Source organism: Pundamilia nyererei, unplaced genomic scaffold, assembly GCF_000239375.1.
Source record: "Pundamilia nyererei isolate P.nyererei 1_Seehausen unplaced genomic scaffold, PunNye1.0 scaffold00091, whole genome shotgun sequence".
NCBI classification, from domain to species: Eukaryota; Metazoa; Chordata; class Actinopteri; order Cichliformes; family Cichlidae; genus Pundamilia; species Pundamilia nyererei.
Genome location: NW_005187492.1, coordinates 385878 through 407173, shown reverse-complemented (window position 1 = coordinate 407173; position 21296 = coordinate 385878). Strand labels below are relative to the sequence as shown.

Genomic DNA, 21296 nt, shown 5'->3' with positions numbered 1-21296 from the left:
ATCTTAAGCATGTGACTGTTTCAAGGCCCTTCAGACACCACTGAAGGTGCTTTAATTCCACATCTGTTTGTTTGTCATTACTCAGAGAAAGGAATGAGGACAGCAGGGTACAGAAAAGTTTATTTCTGCTCATCTAAAAAGCAATGAAACTATTTGCTTTGAGATATTTGGCCCTTTTTTTCCTCTACAGGAAAGACACAGATGGAAAAGAAATAATAAGAATGAAAAATAGAAAATTGTTGTCACTTTGTTCATAAACTACAGCAAACCAGACTTACATTGATTGTCTGACAAATGAGTCACAAATTGGATTAATTTTTAAGCAATTTCTTAAGCAATGTGCTTTGTTCACAGGTATTTTACAGTCTGCCAATAATCCAATATACCAACTTTCCTATTAACCAATTCCATGAATGCATCAAAACCGAGCATTCTGAAAAATAAAACATATTGTAAAGCTTATTGAGTTCCTTTATTTATATCCACATAAACATTAGGACAAAGTGAGCTGCATATTTGCACAGAGTGAAATGTTCCTCGATCACGGTGAAAATGGGCAGATCTGCTGCCAATATCCACTAAACAATAATCAAAATATTTCCCAAAAAAATGCTGTAGTTACAGCTGTCATGAAAAATTATACATATTTTAAGTTGTTTTTCCATATTTGTGACCCATTTGTATAAATTCATGCTTTCCACAGGCTTGGACTGAGCTCAGCAGCATCACAGAAGACTCAAGCAACACTCTCTTACACCTCTTTAAATTTGAGTAGATCATTTTAAAAGGTCAAGGAACTTCAGAAGAAGTTTTTTTTGTGTTATGCTACAAGTGCGACATAATAATGTTTTGTTAGATGGACTGCAGTAAAATCCAAGGTGAGCGGGTTATCTCGAGGCAGAGAAACACGGCATAAAAGCACATGGTAGAGTCCACTTTTTCCTTCTGCAATGCTGAAAGCACTGTGCCGTAGCTGTACCACTGAATGCCTTTACTCTAAGTGATGTCTTGTGCATCACAATTACCCACACACAGCCCTGCATCAGACCGTGAGTTGACTTTTATGTTGATGTGAATGTGGGCCGCAGCAGGAGCCGATGACAGCTTAATTCCTGAGCTGGGCCCCCCCTGCTGAGGCTCGCCGTTTGTGTGATCTGACAGACAGAGATCAGACTGTGGAGAGATGAGTGGAAACCCTCTGAGTACGCTCAGGTTTCTTGGCATGGTGAAAAGATTTGTCCAGTCCATTCAGATCTGATGGAGTTTCCCATATTCTGCACCGCAGCTGGTTTTTGTCGAGGTATCTTTGTCATCTGTGCACACACAAGAGATACATGTGAGGCTGACGCTGTGTTTAGTTTAGGTACTCTGTGCCACTAGAGCTGCATGCCACAGAGTTGAACTTTTCTCTCATCGCTAACCAGGTGAAGAGGGGTTCCAGCCAATTACTTTGGAAAAGGCAGGAGACAGGTAAACAGGTGTGGAAAAATAATAGATGTGGGGGTGGACGGAGGGGGGGTTGTGGGGTTGGGGGGGTGGGATGAAATGAGCCGCAAAGAGGGGTGACCTCAGTTTAAAAGGGGTTGGGTAATGGAGGCATTAGGCCAACATGAGCAACTGAGGTAAAAGGGTGCAGGGGGAGCAGAACAAGAAGGATTAGGGGACGTGGGGAAAGAAGGCTGAACTACTTTGATAGAGGTCAAACCGTGGAGCAGTCAGGAAACAACAGGCATTGTTTTTGAACATCTAATTTTGAGATAAGTGCTGTTTCTTAACACGTACCTGAGGAATGTGGCTAATGCAGTGGTGACCTTCTGAAGATGACAGCGGACAAACCTCTCTTAGGCGCGGAAATGACACGAATGGGTTTTATCTTCCTGCTCCTGAGTAACGCCGCGTCAGTCTCCACACAGTTTAATGGATACAACTGCGATGCCAACTACCACAGCAGGTTTCCAGGTGAGAATCCTCCCCAGCAGGTTCTCTCTTTGCCGTCCACACACGTCTGCCAACAGGTGTGGAACACGATAGATCTATGAGCAGCAAAAGTAGCAGCCACATTAAAATGAGCACAAATAGTTCTGGTAGGGTGAAGCTTTTTTTACTGATGGCGTTTCTAATAACGTTTATTTCCTTATTGAGAGTTAATATTGAGGACGATAAAGTTATATCTTTATACTTAGATAGATCATCAAAATACCTTTCTGCCTATCTAAGCTGGAAGCTTCATTTATAGTTTAAAAAAAACATGTGAACCACATAAATAATTGAATGCACCGAATATTTTAATTACAATGTTTATGGCCCTATTATGACAAACATTTCCTGGATACAGACATTTTGAGGCAATCTCCTGCTATGATCTACAAAATTACACTAGATTGATTTACCTGACTGATTTTGCCTCCACAGAGCTCGGTTAGTAATTTCATACTTTAAAATTCCTGTACAAAAGTGAATAAAAGTCTTAATTAGAAAAATGTGTAACTTCTGCCTTGCATGAACCGGCATGTCTTGATTTTTATCTTGATTTCAAATATTACATTGCCAACTTTTCTCTCTGAACCTTCGTCTCCCGCCTTCCTCCAGGTGAAAGGGACATCAGCGTGTACTGCGGGGTTCAGACCATCACTTTGAAGATCAACTTCTGTCCTGTTCTCTTCTCCGGCTACACCGACGCAGATTTGGCCCTCAACGGCCATCACAGCGAAGCCCAGTGTCGCGGCTTCATCAACAACAACACTTTCCCCACAGCACTTCTGTTCAGCATCAGCCTCAGCACTTTGGAGGCCTGCGGCAACAGTCTGGTGGTAAAGAATACTCGAGCACTGCGCATGGCTTTATTCTAATCAATAATCAGCTTCATCATGTTGTGTATTGACGTTGGAGCAAAGTGACTGGCTGATGTTTCTCTCTGCAGGTCAGCACAGCCTACGGGCCCACTGCCTATGGGAACATGTCTCTTGTACAAATTGGGAATATATCAGGCTACATCGACACCCCTGACCCACCAACTATAATCAGCTATCTGCCTGGTTTGTTGTATAAATTCAGTTGCAGCTACCCGCTGGAGTACCTGGTCAATAACTCACAGCTGGCATCGTGAGTTTCTGCCAAAGCATCCATCAGTGTCCAAAAGAGAGCTGCACCTTGCAGGAGTTGCTTTGCAAAGTTAATCCTGAAAGGCTGGCTTTAAGATATATTCATTTAATTAGATTCACTTATAGCTTTCAAAAACGGTGCTAACAATTAAATTCCCAGTTTAAAAGCTTCAGTGACTTTGTGCCTCACAGTATTTTTTCAAACCATTAATTTTATTATTCACATCTATTATTCACATATATTATTCTCTGAACTTCGTAAATCAGACAAGTATATAAATAAAAGCGCAGCTGATTTATAACTGTACTAAATCGAAACCTCTGCTCCCGAAATGTTATTTATTAAGCCAAGGCTCACAAAGGCTCCGTCTCTCCACAGATCCTCTGCAGCTGTGTCTGTCAAAGACAGCAACGGTACTTTTGTGAGCACGCTCAGTATGATCCTGTACAACGTGAGTACAAAGCAGCGCTGGAATAAAAATATATTTCCATTTCTAGCTTAAGAGGTGCAGAGGAATTCATATGAAACAAAATAGACATTAGAACTGGCACATGACTGGATGAGCATGTTTGGTTTGTTTTTAGAGCCTCAGTTCGATGTTCATATAACATCTTTTAATGTCTTTTAATTATCAGTGCTGAGTATTTTCACTGTTTCCAACTAACTCCATGAAAACAACAAAAGTTGGTTTTCTGTAATAGCCCATGTATTTTTCCACCAACAACAATATTCCACAAAAGGTTTGCGATGTAATCCTGTTTAAAATCACACTGCTTAGAATACTCTGTACTTACTTTAAACAACATAATCACCGTGTTGCATATAATTGTGCTCCTTCTTTAACAATTAATGTCACATATGCTTGTTTGGCTACAGACCTGTGCAAAAATTGCTCTGGACAGCAGAAAAATAGCAAAACTATAGAATAACACCAGCTATGTAAAGACTGATTCAGTGTCTTCATTTGCTTTATGCCACGTTTTGAGTGAATAATCAACTTTTCTTTTTCTTTTTCTTTTTTCTCCAGGATTCAGCATACAATCAGCCTCTCTCTATCCCCATGGCTGGACTGGCTCTGAAAACCAGAGTATTTGCTGCTGTGAAAGCCACAAACTTAGACAAACGGTACCGCACAAAACCCAGCTATTCACTATTGAATTTCCATAATTTTCACGTCATAGATGTGCAAGACTCTTTACCATAACAAACCTATTACTGCAGCAGAAAGGATATTTTAAATATAGTTCTCCACAGCATCTTTCCCACTATCATTTTTACAGATTTACTCCTCTTTTCTTTGCTTTGCCTACATTCATTATGCTATTATGTTATTATTCTTCATGAAGGCGCCAGGCTGCAGTTTTCTCATGTGCAGTTGGATCTCTATCCTCCATCCCATCTCACAGTTTTGTCTCTTTGCAGGTGGAACATTTTGATGGACTACTGTTACACAACCCCCTCAGGGAATCCTAATGATGAACTCCGCTATGACCTTTTCTTTGGGTAAATCTCGCGTTTTTTTTCTGCTTCAAGATAATGACTCGATACCACAAAAGGGAGTCATTACCTATTCAGGTTCTCCACATGGCTTATCCTCATTGAATGCCACGTTTTCTCTTCCTAAAGAGTTCTTAAGGGTACTCATAGACATTAAATCTAGCATTTCTGCTGGGTCTGCTTCCATACAGTTGCTATAAAGATCCCCAGACGACAGTCTTGGAGAACGGGAAGAGCCAGATGGGCCGTTTTTCCTTTGAGGTTTTCCGTTTTGTTAAACACAGGCACCAGAAGATGTCGACTGTGTTTTTGCACTGCGTCACCAAGCTTTGCCGGGCCGATGACTGCATCATGTTAATGCCTGTAAGAGTGAAAATCTCCGTTTGTGACTCACCACCTGTTTCCTCACCTCACTGAGGACTGAAATCTGACGATGTGATTGGCAGATCTGTGGGCGGCGGCGCAAAAGGGAAGAGGAGACCCCTGATTCCATGGCAGCAGCATCAGGGAACGCCATCCTCTCTGCCGGTCCAATCATCACCAGGAGTGGTATGAACTATAAACCCACTTTTACTGGAATAGTTTTGAGAGACATGCTGCTTTGCTTTCATGCTGAGAGTGCAGCAATCCAGTCAAAATAAGAAGCAACAGCCTGAAATGTCAAACTGCTAATTTAAAGCTGATTTCAATTAGGACTGCTGAAGTAAAAATGAATCCAATAAGCGCTTTAAAAATTGCTTTACAGATGAAACTCCCGTCAACAACTCCCAGCTCGGTAAGTGCCATTACGCAATGTTGTGAAACATAAAAGTGTTGTAAACTATCATGACAGCAGATTCCCTTTGAAATGACTGTTTACATCAAACCCTCTTCTGTTCCTGCAAGGGAAAGACTCGGGCTCAGCTCGTGGTAAAAACCTCATCCGAGAGCTTGTTTTCAGTTTCTTTCCCTTTCCATCTTCCAGCCTCTGGAGATCTCTCCCATTCAATGAACCCAGTGACCAGTGCTCTGATCTCAGGTGTGGTCATCCTGAGTGTAGTCAGTGTGTGCTTCTTCCTGCTGTTGCTCCGCTTCCTGCTGAAGCCTCGCCCCCCCGCGACAACAGCAGCCTCAGGTGTTTGGAATCCAAGCTTTAAATAAACATCTGCATGTTGTGCAACATGTGTATCATTTAAGGTGTTGTATATTTATTGCGTTCAATACCTCAGAATGTTTCATCTTTTGTGGGTTTGCATAATAATCGTGTTTAGAAAATGTTGCATTTAATGACTCCATATTTTTTCTCTTTCTTTCCATTTTTGTAACCAGTATATGTATCAAATCACAGATTAGAGACGCCATTGTTTTTTTGGTCTTTGTTTTCCTGTGAAATGTTATAGTATTCAAACCCTGTACAATATCAAAAGGAAATAGTGAGTGAATTCAAGCAGGTGGATTTCTTGATCTGTTTTTGAATTCAGCTTCCAGTTTCTGTTTGCATTCAAGTTTTAAATATACGTTTGTGGTGGATATAAATTCTGATTTTAAAATAAAAACAGTAAAACTAAAAAAAAAAAAGACAAGTAAAATAATCATTTTAAGATAAAAAAAAAAGTGTCTACTTTATTTGGTGTTTGAGGTTTCGGTGCGCTCTAACCTGTTCCTAGGATTATGCTCTTCTGGACAGAGACCGATGATGTTGCCCCTAGGATCTGCTGGAGACACTGTTCAAGTTTCTGGGTTACAGCTCCTAATGCTCCTACTGGGACCACTCAGTCCCTGACACTTCTTTATTTTCTCATGCTCCCTCTAACTGCTGTTGCTATCTGCTGGAAATTCCACATGTATCAAAACTGTGGTTTATATATGTGTATGCATGTGTGTGTGTTCTGTGTGCATTTGTGTCTGTGTTATGCATCTCCAATGATTAGCTGTTGATGTCTGATGTTGCCTGAAACTGAATATATGTAGCTTTGCTTTGTTTGAAAGTAAATAGATCACTTAAAGAGCACTTCTGAAGCTAAGAATTCACTCTGAAGTTTAAGAGACTTGTTTTTTCAAACGCACACTAACAGAAATTTTAAACCACAACCAGATAGATACAGATTACCTTTCGACAGGCTAGCTGCAGTCTTTTTTCAGTCTTAGCTCTTCTTGACTGTCATGTCACAAAATTGTCACCAAAGATATACAAAAGTGGTATTTACCTCCTCATCTCTCTACTTCTGTTGAACTACTTCTGTGATAAGCAACTATGATCTATGATCAGCTGATAATAATGCAGGTTCACTCACTCACCTCTCTCAAAGCTCTGAGGATTTAAATTTATTTTAGTTTAAAACATTTCCTAAAACATTGATGAAGTCCGTGAAAATGAAACAACCTATTACATCTGAGGGATTAAGCATGTACGTCTGTGTATATGGACATTCTGACACTTTTCATGAGCAGTAAATTTATTACTAATTAGATAACTAGTTGACTATAGCCAATGCTGACCTTGGTCTGAACATCTGTGTATCCATGGGTTTGAACAATACAAACATAGAAAAAAAAAGTATAAAAAATGTGTGTGTGTGTGGCAAAAAATGTGGCCTTGGATACAGTCAGAACAGCCACAAATGTGGTAATGAGTATTCACCTGTGTTTATAATAGAATTCAGTGGACATACTGATGGGCTTATTATGGTCTATCACTGATTTATCAGCACCAGTGTGCAGACATTGTATTATTTTTAAATAACGCAGGAAAATGCACTATGGGTATTTCAGAGAAAGTAAAATGATATGAATTTAAGACAGAATATAGCTGATCTATTTATATTAGATTTCTTTGAATTGGCCCCCCCAAAAAACAGAATAATCAGGGTCTACCTTATTTGTCCATCACAAACGTGTCAGATACAGCGATCAAGGTCAAGCTCATAAATGGGTGTGGTCCTACCCTTGAGTACTTCCCAATAAATGAGCTAAAACTGGTGTAATCCAATCACACAATGATCTCTAGTTCACTGTTTCCTCCTTAATATCTTATGTTTTTATAAATGTTGCTTATATGTGTGAAGTAAAGATAATGTTTTTGATATACTGCAGGTCTCAACAGAATCTTTTCTACTATCACTTTTACATATTTACTTCTTTTTTCTTTGTTTTGCCTACATTCATTATGCCATTATGTTATTATTCTACATGAAGGCGCCAGTCTGCAGCGTTCTCATGTGCAGTTGGATCTCTATCCTTCATCCCATCTCACAGTTTTGTCTCTTTGCAGGTGCAGCATCTTGATGGATTACTGTTACACAGACCCCTCAGGGAATCCTAATGATGAACTCCGTTATGACCTTTTCTTTGGATAAATCCTGCCTTTTTCCCCCCTTCAAGATAATGACTCGATAAACCACAAAAGGGAGTCATTATCTATTCAACTTCTCCACATGGCTTACCCTCATGAATGCTTCTTCTTTCTTCTTCATAAGGCATAAACCCATCAGCTTCTTTGCGACCACCTGCCTAATATTGTGTGGGTCCACCTCGCGCCTCCAGAACAGCTGTGATCCATCAGGGTATGGACACAGGACTGTTGGGGGTGTCCTGTGGTCATGGAACTTGGGTCCTCCGGGATACAAGTCTCTATGGATTAGGTCTGGGGAGTTTGAAGACTAGGCTGGTGCTCTGAGTTCCTGTTTTTATGGTATAGCATCCTGATAAGGTAGGCTGCTGCTCTGGAGTGGTATCATTGCCTCACTCATAAGTGAGTGTTTTGGTGGGTAGTACATGGCAAAGTAATATTAATGTTTCAGAGCATAGTGTTGTAATGAGAGGGTCAGATTTGTGTGTTGTAGTAGTAGTAATCATCACTGTGGACACAAGTGCTTGTCCAATAGAAATATAAAGCTACAGTCAGTAGCCATTTAACTGAAGCTACAGAATGTGCTTTCGTTCAGCTGTTCATCCACCAGCACTTCCAGTTCTCTGATAGATCTAAACTTGTGTAAAAACTAAAACCAGGGGTTGACATATTTTAATTACCTGAAGTACATTTTAAAAACTTTTAAAAAACAGATAATCTCAGTTCTCCAGGCTTCTCTAAGGACATCCTGAGGTCTTCTTTGAACTCACTGTTGATCCTCTCTCCTGAGCTCGTCTGTACATATTGATGATGATTTGAACTAAAATTTTCTAAATTGCACTCATCACTCCATAAGACCTGCTGTCACTGATTTTCAGTCCAGTTCTTCTGTAATTTTCTGTACTTTTCTCCCTTCTTGCCAGCCACTCTTCACACTGAGACCATTTCTTCAACAAACAGTAGATGGATCAATTTAGAAGCCAGATGCATCTTTCAGGTCCTGTGTCAGGTATTTGCTGGATTTTTTCCTATTTTTTAAGAACATGACTGTCAGATGTTGCTCATCTGCTGTAGTTAGTTTGTCAGGCCTGCCACTTCTTATTTTGTCCTCCAGTTTTCTCAGTTTTTTAAAGATACACTGCACACCATGCAGAGATGTGCCAACGGGTTTTTGGGAATCAAGTTGTTAGAGCAAAAACACTATTTTATGTCTGTCAAACTGTGTTATCTTTGGTATTTTTTGGAGTTTCGGCTAAAGGAATGGGAACAAATGATGTGTTTTTGTAACCACCTGCTAGTAACAAAGTGCCTTAAGACACAGTTTAAAATGAGTTGTTTACTAAGTTGTCTGTTATGTGTAGACACAACAGGTTCATCCCTTAGTTTGGTGCCTTTTTTATACTTGAATTAATAATAGGTTCGTGAGGATATTCCATAATACTGGATGAAGAGAACAACAATTATTAAAATTCGCTAATCTAGTGAATTTTGACGTTTATTGATTTATACATAATTAGTTCAACCTACTTCCTGAAAATATTGTTTTTTTTTCCTTCACATTTTTGCTCAAAGTTACATCTAAAACATCCCTGTATCTGTGCAAAACTCAAAAGATGTTGCATGTGTGTATGTGGAGTGAAGTAGTGGAACAGAATGAGCACAGAACATGTCCCAGCATGACTCCGTTTAAAATGCAGTGCAAAGTTTTTGCAGGAGGAAGCAGGGCTTTCAGTGTATGTGTGTGTATATCTGTAAATATGTGCATCTCTTGATGTGTACTGAGGGTATAAAACCAAATACATGTAACAAATTTTAAGGTATGATTTAATAAAGCATACAGCACAAACAGGAAGAACAGGATTATATATTAATAGTGGGTTTAACCAATCATCCACTTTCTCTCCTTTTTGCACAGGTTGTTTATTAAGATTATTATGATAACATTTTTTGTATCTTTTGTTTAATTTTTTCTTGTTCTTGTATTATTTTAACATGTAGTTAAAATAATTCCACAGCAATTAATACTCAGCAGGTTAGTTTTAAATGGCTTAACAACCACATGAAAATAATCAGGTACAGGGACTGAATTTAAAATGAGTGAAAAAGAAGCAAAGATCCAGAGAAAAACCTTGAAGGACCTTCAGAAAGCCTGGAAAACTATTGTTCAAGAACACTTTAAAAAACTAGTCTGGCTCCTTCGAACAAAATACTAAGAAATGAGGGGCGGCTCAGTATCTTTGCACAGTATACGTGGTGCCATGTTCCTATGAAACTAGCAAAATAAAATAAATCTGTGGGGAATTTAAACAAGCGTGTGAAGTTACTGGCAATGTTCCCTCTAATTTTTCATGTGTCTGAGTGAACACACAAACTCCCTGAGCGATCCCTTGGACCACGTGAGCACTGTGGTCACGCCAGCATCGAATCCATCCAAGTTACATGGTTTATTAAAATAATCAAATTACAGCATTTATGTTAGACTACTTTTAATTAACTGCTTTATCCCACTTATAATGAAATTTAAAAAAATTCTTGTTCATGACTTATGTAGTATGTTAACACTGGAAGTAAAAATAACTTGAACTCCAATTTTGAAAACAAAGCTTTCTTTTTCTTTTTCTTTTCTTTTTTTTATTTTATAAAGCTCTGACTTGTATTATGAGTCTGTGGTCTGGGAGAGAGTCCTGTAACTCTCTGTCTGCAAAATACAGCATATAATGACCAATGTTGGGCCATTAATTATATAGTTACTTCTTCAAAAAAGTAACAGAGTTTTGCAAACAAGTTTTTTTGCAGCTGTTGACCTAAAAATGCAGCCAAGGGTTTTTTTAAATAAACATTTTAAACTATTTACAGAACAATCAGCTGTTCTGCATCAAATTTGATGCCACACAAATTAATTCTGCCACTCCACAAAATAATGTCTGTCCACTATGAGATAAAGGAGAACAACAGCCTGATACCTGCAGGCCTGACAACAGGAGATGTATCACTCCTGTAACACCTGTAACATTCATTTTTGGTGTTGTTTTTGTTCACAGGCGTTGAGTGCTTTTGAGCGTTTTCCTCATAAAACGCAGTTTTTACCGTTTCTTCCCGCAGTAAATATAAACAATGATAATATTCAGGAAGAAATCCAAACATTGCATATAATTTTATCATAACTCTGGTTTTACGTGGCCTATCAACACAATTTAAAAACTAGTATAAAGTCCACACTTTTTCCGGCAGTTGTTCCATCTGTCCTACCCTTCATGACTTCATGACTAAAAACAGGAATGTTCTTATTGTCTTCTTCGCTATTAGCATCTATCTGGGAATTTTCCTCATGTTGTGACCTTGCAGGTTTCCAGTCTCATGGAAATGAGCAAAATACAAGGTACTGCCAGGGCTCATTTGACGACCGCCAGAATTAATCTCTCAGATTTTTTGCAGTATTGATTTTCCTTTTCGGTGACCTACGTGAATGTCTGCTGGCAGCAGCGGAATCTCACGTGTCGCGCTCTGAGGCTGTGTTTGTGATCTGCACGGCTCAGCTGCATTCACCGCTCTTTATCACCCTAATCCCTCATTTCAACAGCCATTTTGTGATGTATTCAGCAACTACAATGTCTGCAGATAACTGTATGAGATGAGTAAATGCTATCATCCCCCTCTCAGTTTACCATCAGTGATAATTGATTAAGCCCACCTCCTAAAATGGAAATGAGGCTGAGATACGGCTTTGAATTTTGAAGCCAAGTTCAGGTGAGTCATGAGCGAATAAAATGTATTTAGAAAAGATCTGGGGAATATAAATAAGGGAGTGCACTGGCGAGAGGACGGCGAAGAAAGCAAAGAAAGACTCTTTTTGCATGTTTAAGCAATAATATGTCCTTCCTGTCTGTGCAACGTGGTTTCCACACTAAATATACAGCATTGAACCAGAGACTGACAAAAGACACCCATCGATCATCTCGACTATGATCACAGGGTTCTCTTCCCAGGTGGCTCGCCTTACAAGATCTGATTTCTAAATGTCCTTTATTTATTTATTATTTATATTTTCAATTTAAGTTTTAAAAATGATTTTAAAGATGAAACACCCACAAAGCTGATAAATGTCTCTTACTTCTGTCTTATGACTGTCAACCTAACTGATGTGGGTGCTAATAATGACAACTCACGAGAATTTAAAGCGACTACAAAAGATCCTCTGTGACATTCTCCTCTAATTAAAGCTAATTCAGATAACACAGAAGAATACAGGTTCTCTTTTTTCTATTGTGTTTGAGATCCCAGCAGATCAGAAACCAAACATCTTTATTTTAGTTCCATACGAGGGAGCACAGGGCCTGTGCAAAGGAATACAGCCTTATGGACATTATTTAAACATGTAACTTTAAAGGCCAGTGTGCTGGGTTTCATCATTAGCCTCTAGGAAACGACCACAGGACCGGAGAAAGTGAACTGCTTGCACAAACTAATGCAATCCCTGGCTTTGACCTCATTTCCGTTGAATCCCGAAGCAGTGTTGGGACCACAAAACAGTCGGCTACCAGTTATACACAGCTTTATACATTGTTATCATAAATAAGCAAGGAGATAGCAGGTGTAAGATCCAGGCAACGATGTCTATTTGATTGACAGCTGTGGATTAAGCATCTATTTTTAAGTGTGAATCACCTTTGTGCACTTACAGAGGTTTTCCAGATTGTGCTGGATATTCAGTGCATGAATTTGCTCTTTTCATATCATCTCTGTTTGCTGAAGCTTTTTCACAAAACTTCATAGAAGGCAGAGTGGTGAGATGGCTTTATTAATCCCCCTCGTCCCGATATCCCCGTGCACTTGTGGCAAAGGTGGCCTTAGCCAATCTGCAAGTAGATAAAATATAGTAGTAGATAAATAGTAGATAAAATATACATATACCTCCAGTAATGTTGCACCTCAATTAGATGGTTTTGGTAACCATCAACAAGCTTCTGGCTCAATATTTCACCACTCTTCTTGTCACAATTGGTAGAGTTCATTTAAATAGCAATTTTTCAATAGGACTGGGGTTGTAACTTTGGGAAGGCCATCCCTGAAGCTTTATGTTAGCGTGCTTTAGCCATTCCAAAACCAGTTTTGATGTGTGTTTGGGATCATTGTCCTGCTGGACAGCCAAGTTTCTACCATCTAGCTGTTAATTTGAGGAGAAGTTGAAGAGCTTTGAGGTAGTTCTCCTTCTTCAATATTCCATCCACAAACAGTCCCAGAGCATGATGCTGCTACCACCATGTTTGAAACAACTGATGCGGTGTTTCAAACAAGCCTCTTGTTATTGTGATCAAATAGCGCCACCTTTGTTGCATCTGACCATAAAATCTTTCTCCAGAAGGCATTTGGCTTGTCCATGTTGGCAGTTGCAAATTTCAGTAGTATCTATTTTGGAGCTATTTTTAGTGCTTGCAGAGGCTGCTGAACTTCACCTGGTTGTTTTGCCTCCTGAAGTGAATACGGCTTCTCATGAAAACCCATGTTACAAGTTCCCAACATTCCTTAAAACAGGCTCACCTCCTCCACTGATTTACCTATTTCACCAAGGAGCTTGATGCCATCACCAGCCTTCATCACCTGCCTGCCCACTCTCTGCCACCATGTTGTTTTACAGGACTTCCACCCACAGACCAGAGACTCAGCTCGGCTCGAGCCCGGACCTCTCTAAATAAGGCATCTTCTTTCTTTCATTCTCTGACAATGTTCGCATTTTGACCTGGGCCTGAAATAACCTTGCTCCTCCTCTCTCACAGATACAGGCTTCATGCTGCCCACTGGTTCACCAAGTTAATTCACTCAATGTACAATAAACAGTTAAAAGAAATTATCAAAAGCCTGGAATTACTTTGATATTCATGCCTGCGAGTGGATGTAAACCTCTGACCACAACTGTATTTACACCACAGTGAAATTTTACTAATCGTGAACCACATCCAGGACCATATGCTGGACACCTCGGTGACACCTCCTGTTCTAACATTCAGAATCAGAATACTTTATTGATCCCTAGAGGAAATTATGTTGGTTACAGTGCTCCAGTACAAACAGTAACAAAAACAGACAATACAAGGAGTAAGAAATAGCACAATATATACAATACATACATATCACTTACTAATAAATATCTGAATAAGAAAGAAGAGCGTGTGCAAAAAGGGTGTAGCTATTGCAGTATACAGTGTGTTAGGTGGATGAGTTGTACAGGGAGATGGCCACAGGCAAGAATGATTTCCTGTGTCGTTCAGTGGTGCTTTTTGGTAATCTCAGTCTCTCACTGAACGTGCTCCTGTGGCCAGCCAGCACGTCACGGAGTGGGTGGGAGGAATTATCCAACATCGTCTTCATCTTGGACAACATTTGCCTCTCCATCACCACCCTAAGAGAAGCCAGCTCTATCCCCACAACATTGCTGGCCTTGTGGATCAGTTCATTGAGTCTGTTAGCATCAGCAACCCTCAACCTGCTGCCTCGGCTTGCCCATCACAGAAGGAAATGCATTTGGAAGTAACTTCTTGGTGAGTATTGCATCAATGATGTGTCCTAGATTCAAGTCTTAAGGGATGGTGATCATGGAGCTTTCAAACCTGAACAGAGGAGAGTCGGAGCAGATTTAAGGATCTAAAAGGGTATGTGAGTGTTTTGGACTGTGCAAGAGCACTCCAGGAAGAAAAATTCAACCTGACACACACACACACACACACACACACACACACACACACACACACACACACACACACACACACACGCAACTCAAGTCCTGACTTAATATAACAGATGCATGCACCCTCCCAGCCAGTCACCCTCCTCTCTGATGAAAATGAGAAAGTTAAGAGAGCTGTTCTACTTCCTTGATGTGATTTCATCACTGCAGCTTGCTGTGTGAGAGATGTTGGCTAACATTTATTTTTTAACCATTTTTTGAAAAAATCATGTTTCTATTAAATAATATAACGGGGGTGGATCCCTCAACCCAAGCATCAGACCACCTTTACACTGAAGACCGCAAGTATTACTACTCCTCTGCTTACCTGCTGGAATATATAATCAATAACAACCAGGTAGATGTGTAAGTGTACAGTTATAAGAACTGGGCTAAAAAAATGGTCTTCCTTCCTTGTAGGTCCTCTGTTTCTGTGAAAGACGACAATGGGAGCTTCATCGGCAGCCGCAGCATGTCCTTGTGCCGGGTGCCAACCTACACCTCTCACACACTATACTGTTCTACCTGAGATAAACTGTAACTTTGGGAGATTAATGGCTTGCAGCAGTTCTTTTAATCTTCTCTTCCTTTTCGAGGGTATAAATTACACCACGCCACTTGTCATACCACCTCTGGGCATGGAACTAAAAACAATTGTGCACGTGCAGGTGGCTGCATCCACCATGACATTGCTGTAAGAACCTTAGAGCAACTCTGCAGCCTCTCTTTGTCTGATTTAGACCTGTGTTTATAAAACCTAGAAGTTAATTTACTGAAGTACTGCACTTCAGCACAGCTGTGAAATGCTTTACTTAAGTTATTCAGTTTTATTCTACTTTATACAACTTCTACATTTCACAGGGGAACACTGCATTGTTTACTCTCGCCATTGCACTTAGCTAACTTTTGTATTTTCAGAGTAATATTTTACTACTAGGGCAGCTGTAATTCAATATAAAGTGCATAGAATAAAGCCCAGTATGAATGTGTGCATGAATATGGCTTGTGAGCGAAGAAAAGCTTTGAGTGGTAATAAGACCATAAAAGCATAACATTATTATTACACTATTATTATGTTAGACTGAAGTGGATGGTGCGATTCCTTATAAAAGCCATTGTGTGGCTGTAGGAGCCCATTATAAGTGAAACGTTTTCTCTCTAAGCTGCTTCACTTGGATTCATTTAAGTAACCGTTTGAGGGCCAGACATATTTTAGAGGTAAAATAAGAAGAATAAGAGGTAAAACAAATATATGCAGTGACCCGTTGGCGGGAGAGTACCCCTCATGATGGTAGCAAATAGTCAAAACTACTAAATTGTGCAAATTTCATTTTGATAGATCAATAAATGTACTGAAATTGTCAGTGCTGGGGTTGCCACTCAAAAAAAGGAAGAAAAAAAAAGCATTTTATATTACTCGTTACTTTTTTCAAAGTTTATGCTGTACATTAATTACATACCTTAGAAAGTAAATTATTACTCTAACTGTTACATTACTCTTACAGTACTGTGTTGGGGTCACCATTCACTCAGCTTGAACATCATTCAGGGTTCTTGGCTAGCTTTTTGTTAGCATGCTGTCTGTGGAGATGCTCAGTGAGAGCTGAAGGTGTGTTAGCCATGTTATGCAGTTGCGTCTGTGTGTTGCCATTGCACTTTTATCCTTTCGTGCAGTAAAAATAAAACTAATATCCACATCTCCACTCCTCAAAAGCTGGAGATCACTCAACATTTTCCTCCATTAACGAAACAAAGTGAAATCAGTTGATTGTGGCAGAAGCACAGAGAAAGGAAATATATTTGTTTGATTTTTTCTCTTTCTGTTTTCTCTGCACCTTTAGTGGGATTTGGAATGCCAACATTTTTGTTACTTTGTCGGTAATAGAGTGTTTTTACATTTTTTGCATTTTATGCGTCTTAATACTTTATTCAGCTCCGGAGTTAAAATGTTGCTGCCAAGATTTCATAACTAAAGTAAACTAATAATAACTAATAATGAACAACAGCTCACAAGGGATCGCAAAATTACAATTAGCGGAAATGATTCATGCCTTAAATGAAAAAAAAAAGACTAAGTTTACATGACTTGAGAGGTACTTTCAGCTGCTCCCTTATTTCCCAGAGGTTCACTACTGCAGATGGATCCACATATTTGACTTGGCACACATTTTATACCGGATGCCCTTCCCGATACAAGCATCCCATTTATCTGGGCTGGGAACAAGCACTGGGAGTACACTATCTTCTAAGGATAGAAGGCTTGTGTTTCCTTCCAGTCTTAAACTGGGGATCCTTCATGTATAATAATAATAATAATGGATTGCATTTATATTTCGTTTTTCGGGGCCCTCAAAGTGCTTTAGAGTTCCACTATTCATTCACTCTCACATTCACACACTGGTGAAGCTACAGTTGTAGCCACAGCTGCCCTGGGATAGACTGACAGAAGCAAGGCTGCCATATCGCACCATCGGCCCCGCTGGCCATCACCAGTAGGCGGCAGGTGAAGTGGCTTGCCCATGGACACAAGTAACGACCAAGACTGTCCGAGCCGGGGCTCGAACCGGCAACCTTCCGGTTACAAGCCGAACTGCCAACTCTTTGAGCCACGATCGCCCTGCTGTGGTTGTGTTGTGTTGCTCACTACACTCAAAACGTACTCTACTTATTATTCTCTTCAAGCAAACACATCAAGAGACCTGATTATAAATATGTCTTTGACAATAAACATGCAGAAAAATATATTAGCTATAATGGCAACAGGGCAAAATACAGCAGTAATTTGAATACAACTGCAAAACATCATTATTCTGAGTGGTTCAAATCCAGTTACGTGCTAGGATTGCCCAATGCAAGTTAGCCAATCATTTTTTCAGTTTTCATTTTAATGTATGTTAATTCACTCAAAACATACCTCAGCAGGAACCTCTGCTTCTATCCTGCAGCCATTCAGGATTTACTAAGACTTTAACTTAATCTCTTTTAATTGTGCAGTTATCTTTAAGCCTTATTTAGCTGTTTTTTTTTCAAGCAGAAGCAAAAGGCAAGACTGAAGGATTATTTATATCTTTCATTTACAGTAAGCGTTCAATTTCAGTTTTAGTATAGCCTGTATATAAAACAGGGACGTAGCCACTGTGGAACTCATTGGTGTGTGAAACTGAGTGGATAATTTTTTGCCATCTTGGTGTTTTGATAGTGGACAAGAAATCATTGTTTGGTATGGACTTGTCAATCTGTCATGTAACCAGCGTGAGGCAGGCAGAGAGTGGACAGAATGTAAAACTAAAAACCGGCTTTAAAAAAAATACAACAAAAGGCAAAATATAAAACCTAAGCGGGACAGGAACGGACAGACAGACTGCACCATGAGAGAGAACAGAGGGGGACGCAGACAATATTTACACAGGGGGGCGATTAAGGGAAGAGGAGACACATGGGAACACAGCTGAACTGAATCATAACTAACGAGACAGGGGAAGCAAAAATAAAACAGGAAATAACACACACACACACACACACTGAGACTCATACATGTGAACCTGACACTGGGACTGGGGATAAAAAGACATGGAGACACGAGAGACTTTCCTGGAATTCAGTCATGGCTCTAACATAAGAAAATATGCATAAAAATGCTTTTTTATTCCCCATACTATCATGGTTAGTAATTGTCAGCAAGATCAGACATGAGAGTAACAGCTTCTGTTTCAGTAACAGCCGCTAACAGCAACAAAAACAGCATCGCTAACCAGCCGCTCAGGAATCAAAAGCTCAGTATATCACCTCAGTATCACTGTCACTAGACAGAAATGAGCTTTGTCGACTCATCAACCTCACACTGGACTCCTTTGACAAAGTTTTGCAGCTTTCCCAATAGTAAATTTACTCTGCTCAGGGAAGCAGTGAGCTAACAGCCTACTACAGATAACTGTGAAGTGTTTGAGTTTTTTTCAAGTGTTGACATTATTCAGACACTTTAACATATAATGAGTAAAAATAATGTATACTTTACAGTCAGTTTTGGCAGTGGCATAAAGTTTGTTTTACATGCACTTTTGATTCTTCAGTTTTTATTTGTTGTTTTTGCACATTTTTACGACGCGGTGAATAATAATCATGAGGGTTTCATAGGTTTTGACCTCTTTTATTGGCAAATTTAAAAAACAAACAAACTTTGTTTCAGCCGTGGTGCCATTCCCAAAACTTTTAGCCACACTATAGAAGAAACTTGCTGGCTGTCCACGACCATTATATGGTGGCCCTGAAAGGTTAAACGCACTTCAACACCAGCAAATACAAAAATGCACAAACAAACACCAGAAAAACTCATAAAACGACTCACAAAACACAAATGAAGAGAGAAAAGCTGCAGAGGTGGCAAGATAACAGTTAATGGCTAATAGCAATCTGCTTCTTAAAGGTGTGTCAGTCCTTTGCGTGTTTTTGTTTTGTTGTGTTTTTTGTGTTTTTGTAGCATTTTCCTCTTTGCTGGTGTTTTCTTGGTGCTGGTGCATTTGACCTCTCAGGGCCACCGTACCATCATGGGCTACAAAGGGTTATGGCTTAGCCTACAAGGGGTCTTCATTCCTTCTGTTGCCTCTAACACTAACTATAATTTATTTATTTTATAGAATAAGGCCTGAAACTACAGATTGAGACCGTGAACTCTTTAGCGGAGTCTTTATGAGTCTTGAAGTGAGTGTTTTTCTACACAGTCGCCTTATTTTTGCATCCAGAGGAGTCTCCCCCTGCTGGTTAGCAGATTTATTGGCCTCACTTGTTAGACTCAGAATATACATTTACATTTTTAATGCAATCTGTGGATGTTGGCAATGCATTCTGAAGAAGGTGAATAGGTTGTCTGAAAAAGAAAAGAGTCTCCAATCATTAGACTGTCTGAGGATCTCACCTGTAACCTGGAATCTCTGACCCAATTCTTTCTCTACAGGTATCTTTTTCTTCTTGTTTGGTACAACGCCTCCATCTCCATCCTGTGGAACTGGCTCCCTTTTCGTAACTTGAATTTCTTTCATTCCTCTAAGATTTGATAATGAGCTGTGTTTCTGAGTCCAGCAGCTACTTAAAAATTTACACATGCCTTCAGGTTTTTTCTTCCTTCTGTGTAATAAGCAAAGCACAGCTACCTAAATCCTAAGGGAGCTGTAGTCTTAATTTTATCTCCCTCCCATTCATTAATACAGTGCCTGTAGCTACCTGTGTTAGGTGTAATTGGGACACTTGCAAGCTTCACCTTTTATTGAAAGGTGCTCCATTGATGAGCTGACTACCACGCTGGAGAATGAAGATAGCCAGAAGGCTCGCTTCTGCTTCCCAGTGTTCCACTTCATTGAGCAACAGAATGAGACCATCTCCACCTGCTATCTGCACTGCATCACCCGACTCTGCGAGTGCACTTCCTGCAGCACCTTCAAGGTGGGAGGGTAGCGTATGAATTTCAAGCAGAAATCTCCAATTCAGGCCAGATCCCCAGCTCATATCTCCACATATGGCCTGATCCACAGCAATGCCAGAGGAAGAGGCGGAGCATGAGGAGCACAGGGAGCACAGTGGTCCAGGAGGGCATCGCCGAGCTGTCTGTGCTCACAGTGGCTATAAGAACCGTATGTTTGTCTTTCTTTTTCTGCAGATTTCAGACGGTGCATCTAAAAGCGATCCTCAAATACGCCACAGAGACATGAATAACATTCGGGTGGTAGAGCTCTGTATCATTAAAGGCTCAGTTTGACGTTTTGAGAAATGCTGTTCACCTCCTTGCTCAAAGTTTAATGAGAAGACATACTACGCTCACCCATTTTTTTATGTTGAACTGAGCTAACGATCTGCACATACACTGTGACTGTACAAGTTTAACACTGGTATCGATACTCTGATCCGCCTCCAGCACTGAGCTGGATGCCTGTTGAGGGGCCTAAATGGAGAAAAAATAACAATGACTGATAAAACAAAACACAGAAAATCATTCACAGAATTCATTATGAGCAAAGGAGAACAGATAAAAGGTTATAAAACCTATGATAAGGACGAATAGTCTGACTACCTTCAATCAGTGTCTCGCTTTTGGCAAATGTGTAGTTTGAAACATGGCAAAAAAAGAATAGAAGCTCATTACACCTTTATGATATTTCTTCTGGTTTCCCTTTTCTCCTGTAATTTAATTTTTCTCTCCAATATTTTGATAATTATAATATTGTGTCTCTCATAATGAAATATTGATGTTTCCCATCTTTCTTGCAGCCATTCTCTCCAAAGAAGAGGCTAAGTGTGTTATGTATTAACTCGACACCAATGAGAGCAGCTATTCACAAAGTTTTTTACTAATTAGATTCCTCCAGAAATGAAAGGACTCTTATCTGCAGCGAGTCATGTCATCGTCTCTTGTCTGCTGAAATAAAAGCACCCCACAATGGCGTCCCTCTCATTTGTGCACAGCGCTGTCTGGTGGACGGTCTGATGGAAAGGGCGCATCTTTGGAATGGTCGCTGCTCTACTCACTGTGGCACGGCTGGTAGCCATTTTGATGGTGGCATCTTTTTTTTTATTGAAAATTGAAGCGGCTGAGCTAGCAGCAGCACATAATATTGATGAACAGAGGTCAGTGCAGGGTAAACGACATGATGAGTTTGA

At 39.9% G+C, this 21296-nt stretch overlaps 1 protein-coding gene across 1 annotated transcript; it reads left to right on the top strand.

Annotated features, from left to right (window-relative positions):
- Positions 1-1853: 1853 nt before the first annotated feature.
- LOC102204524 (zona pellucida-like domain-containing protein 1) lies at positions 1854-20350 on the top strand. Its single transcript, XM_013912465.1, has 14 exons — positions 1854-1959; positions 2590-2810; positions 2921-3102; positions 3481-3553; positions 4130-4227; positions 4525-4605; positions 4791-4962; positions 5046-5148; positions 5345-5374; positions 5564-5713; positions 11273-11306; positions 19916-20084; positions 20174-20244; positions 20299-20350. Exons 1-14 carry the CDS (start codon positions 1854-1856, stop codon positions 20348-20350), a joined length of 1542 nt encoding a protein of 513 aa, XP_013767919.1.
- Positions 20351-21296: the final 946 nt, after the last annotated feature.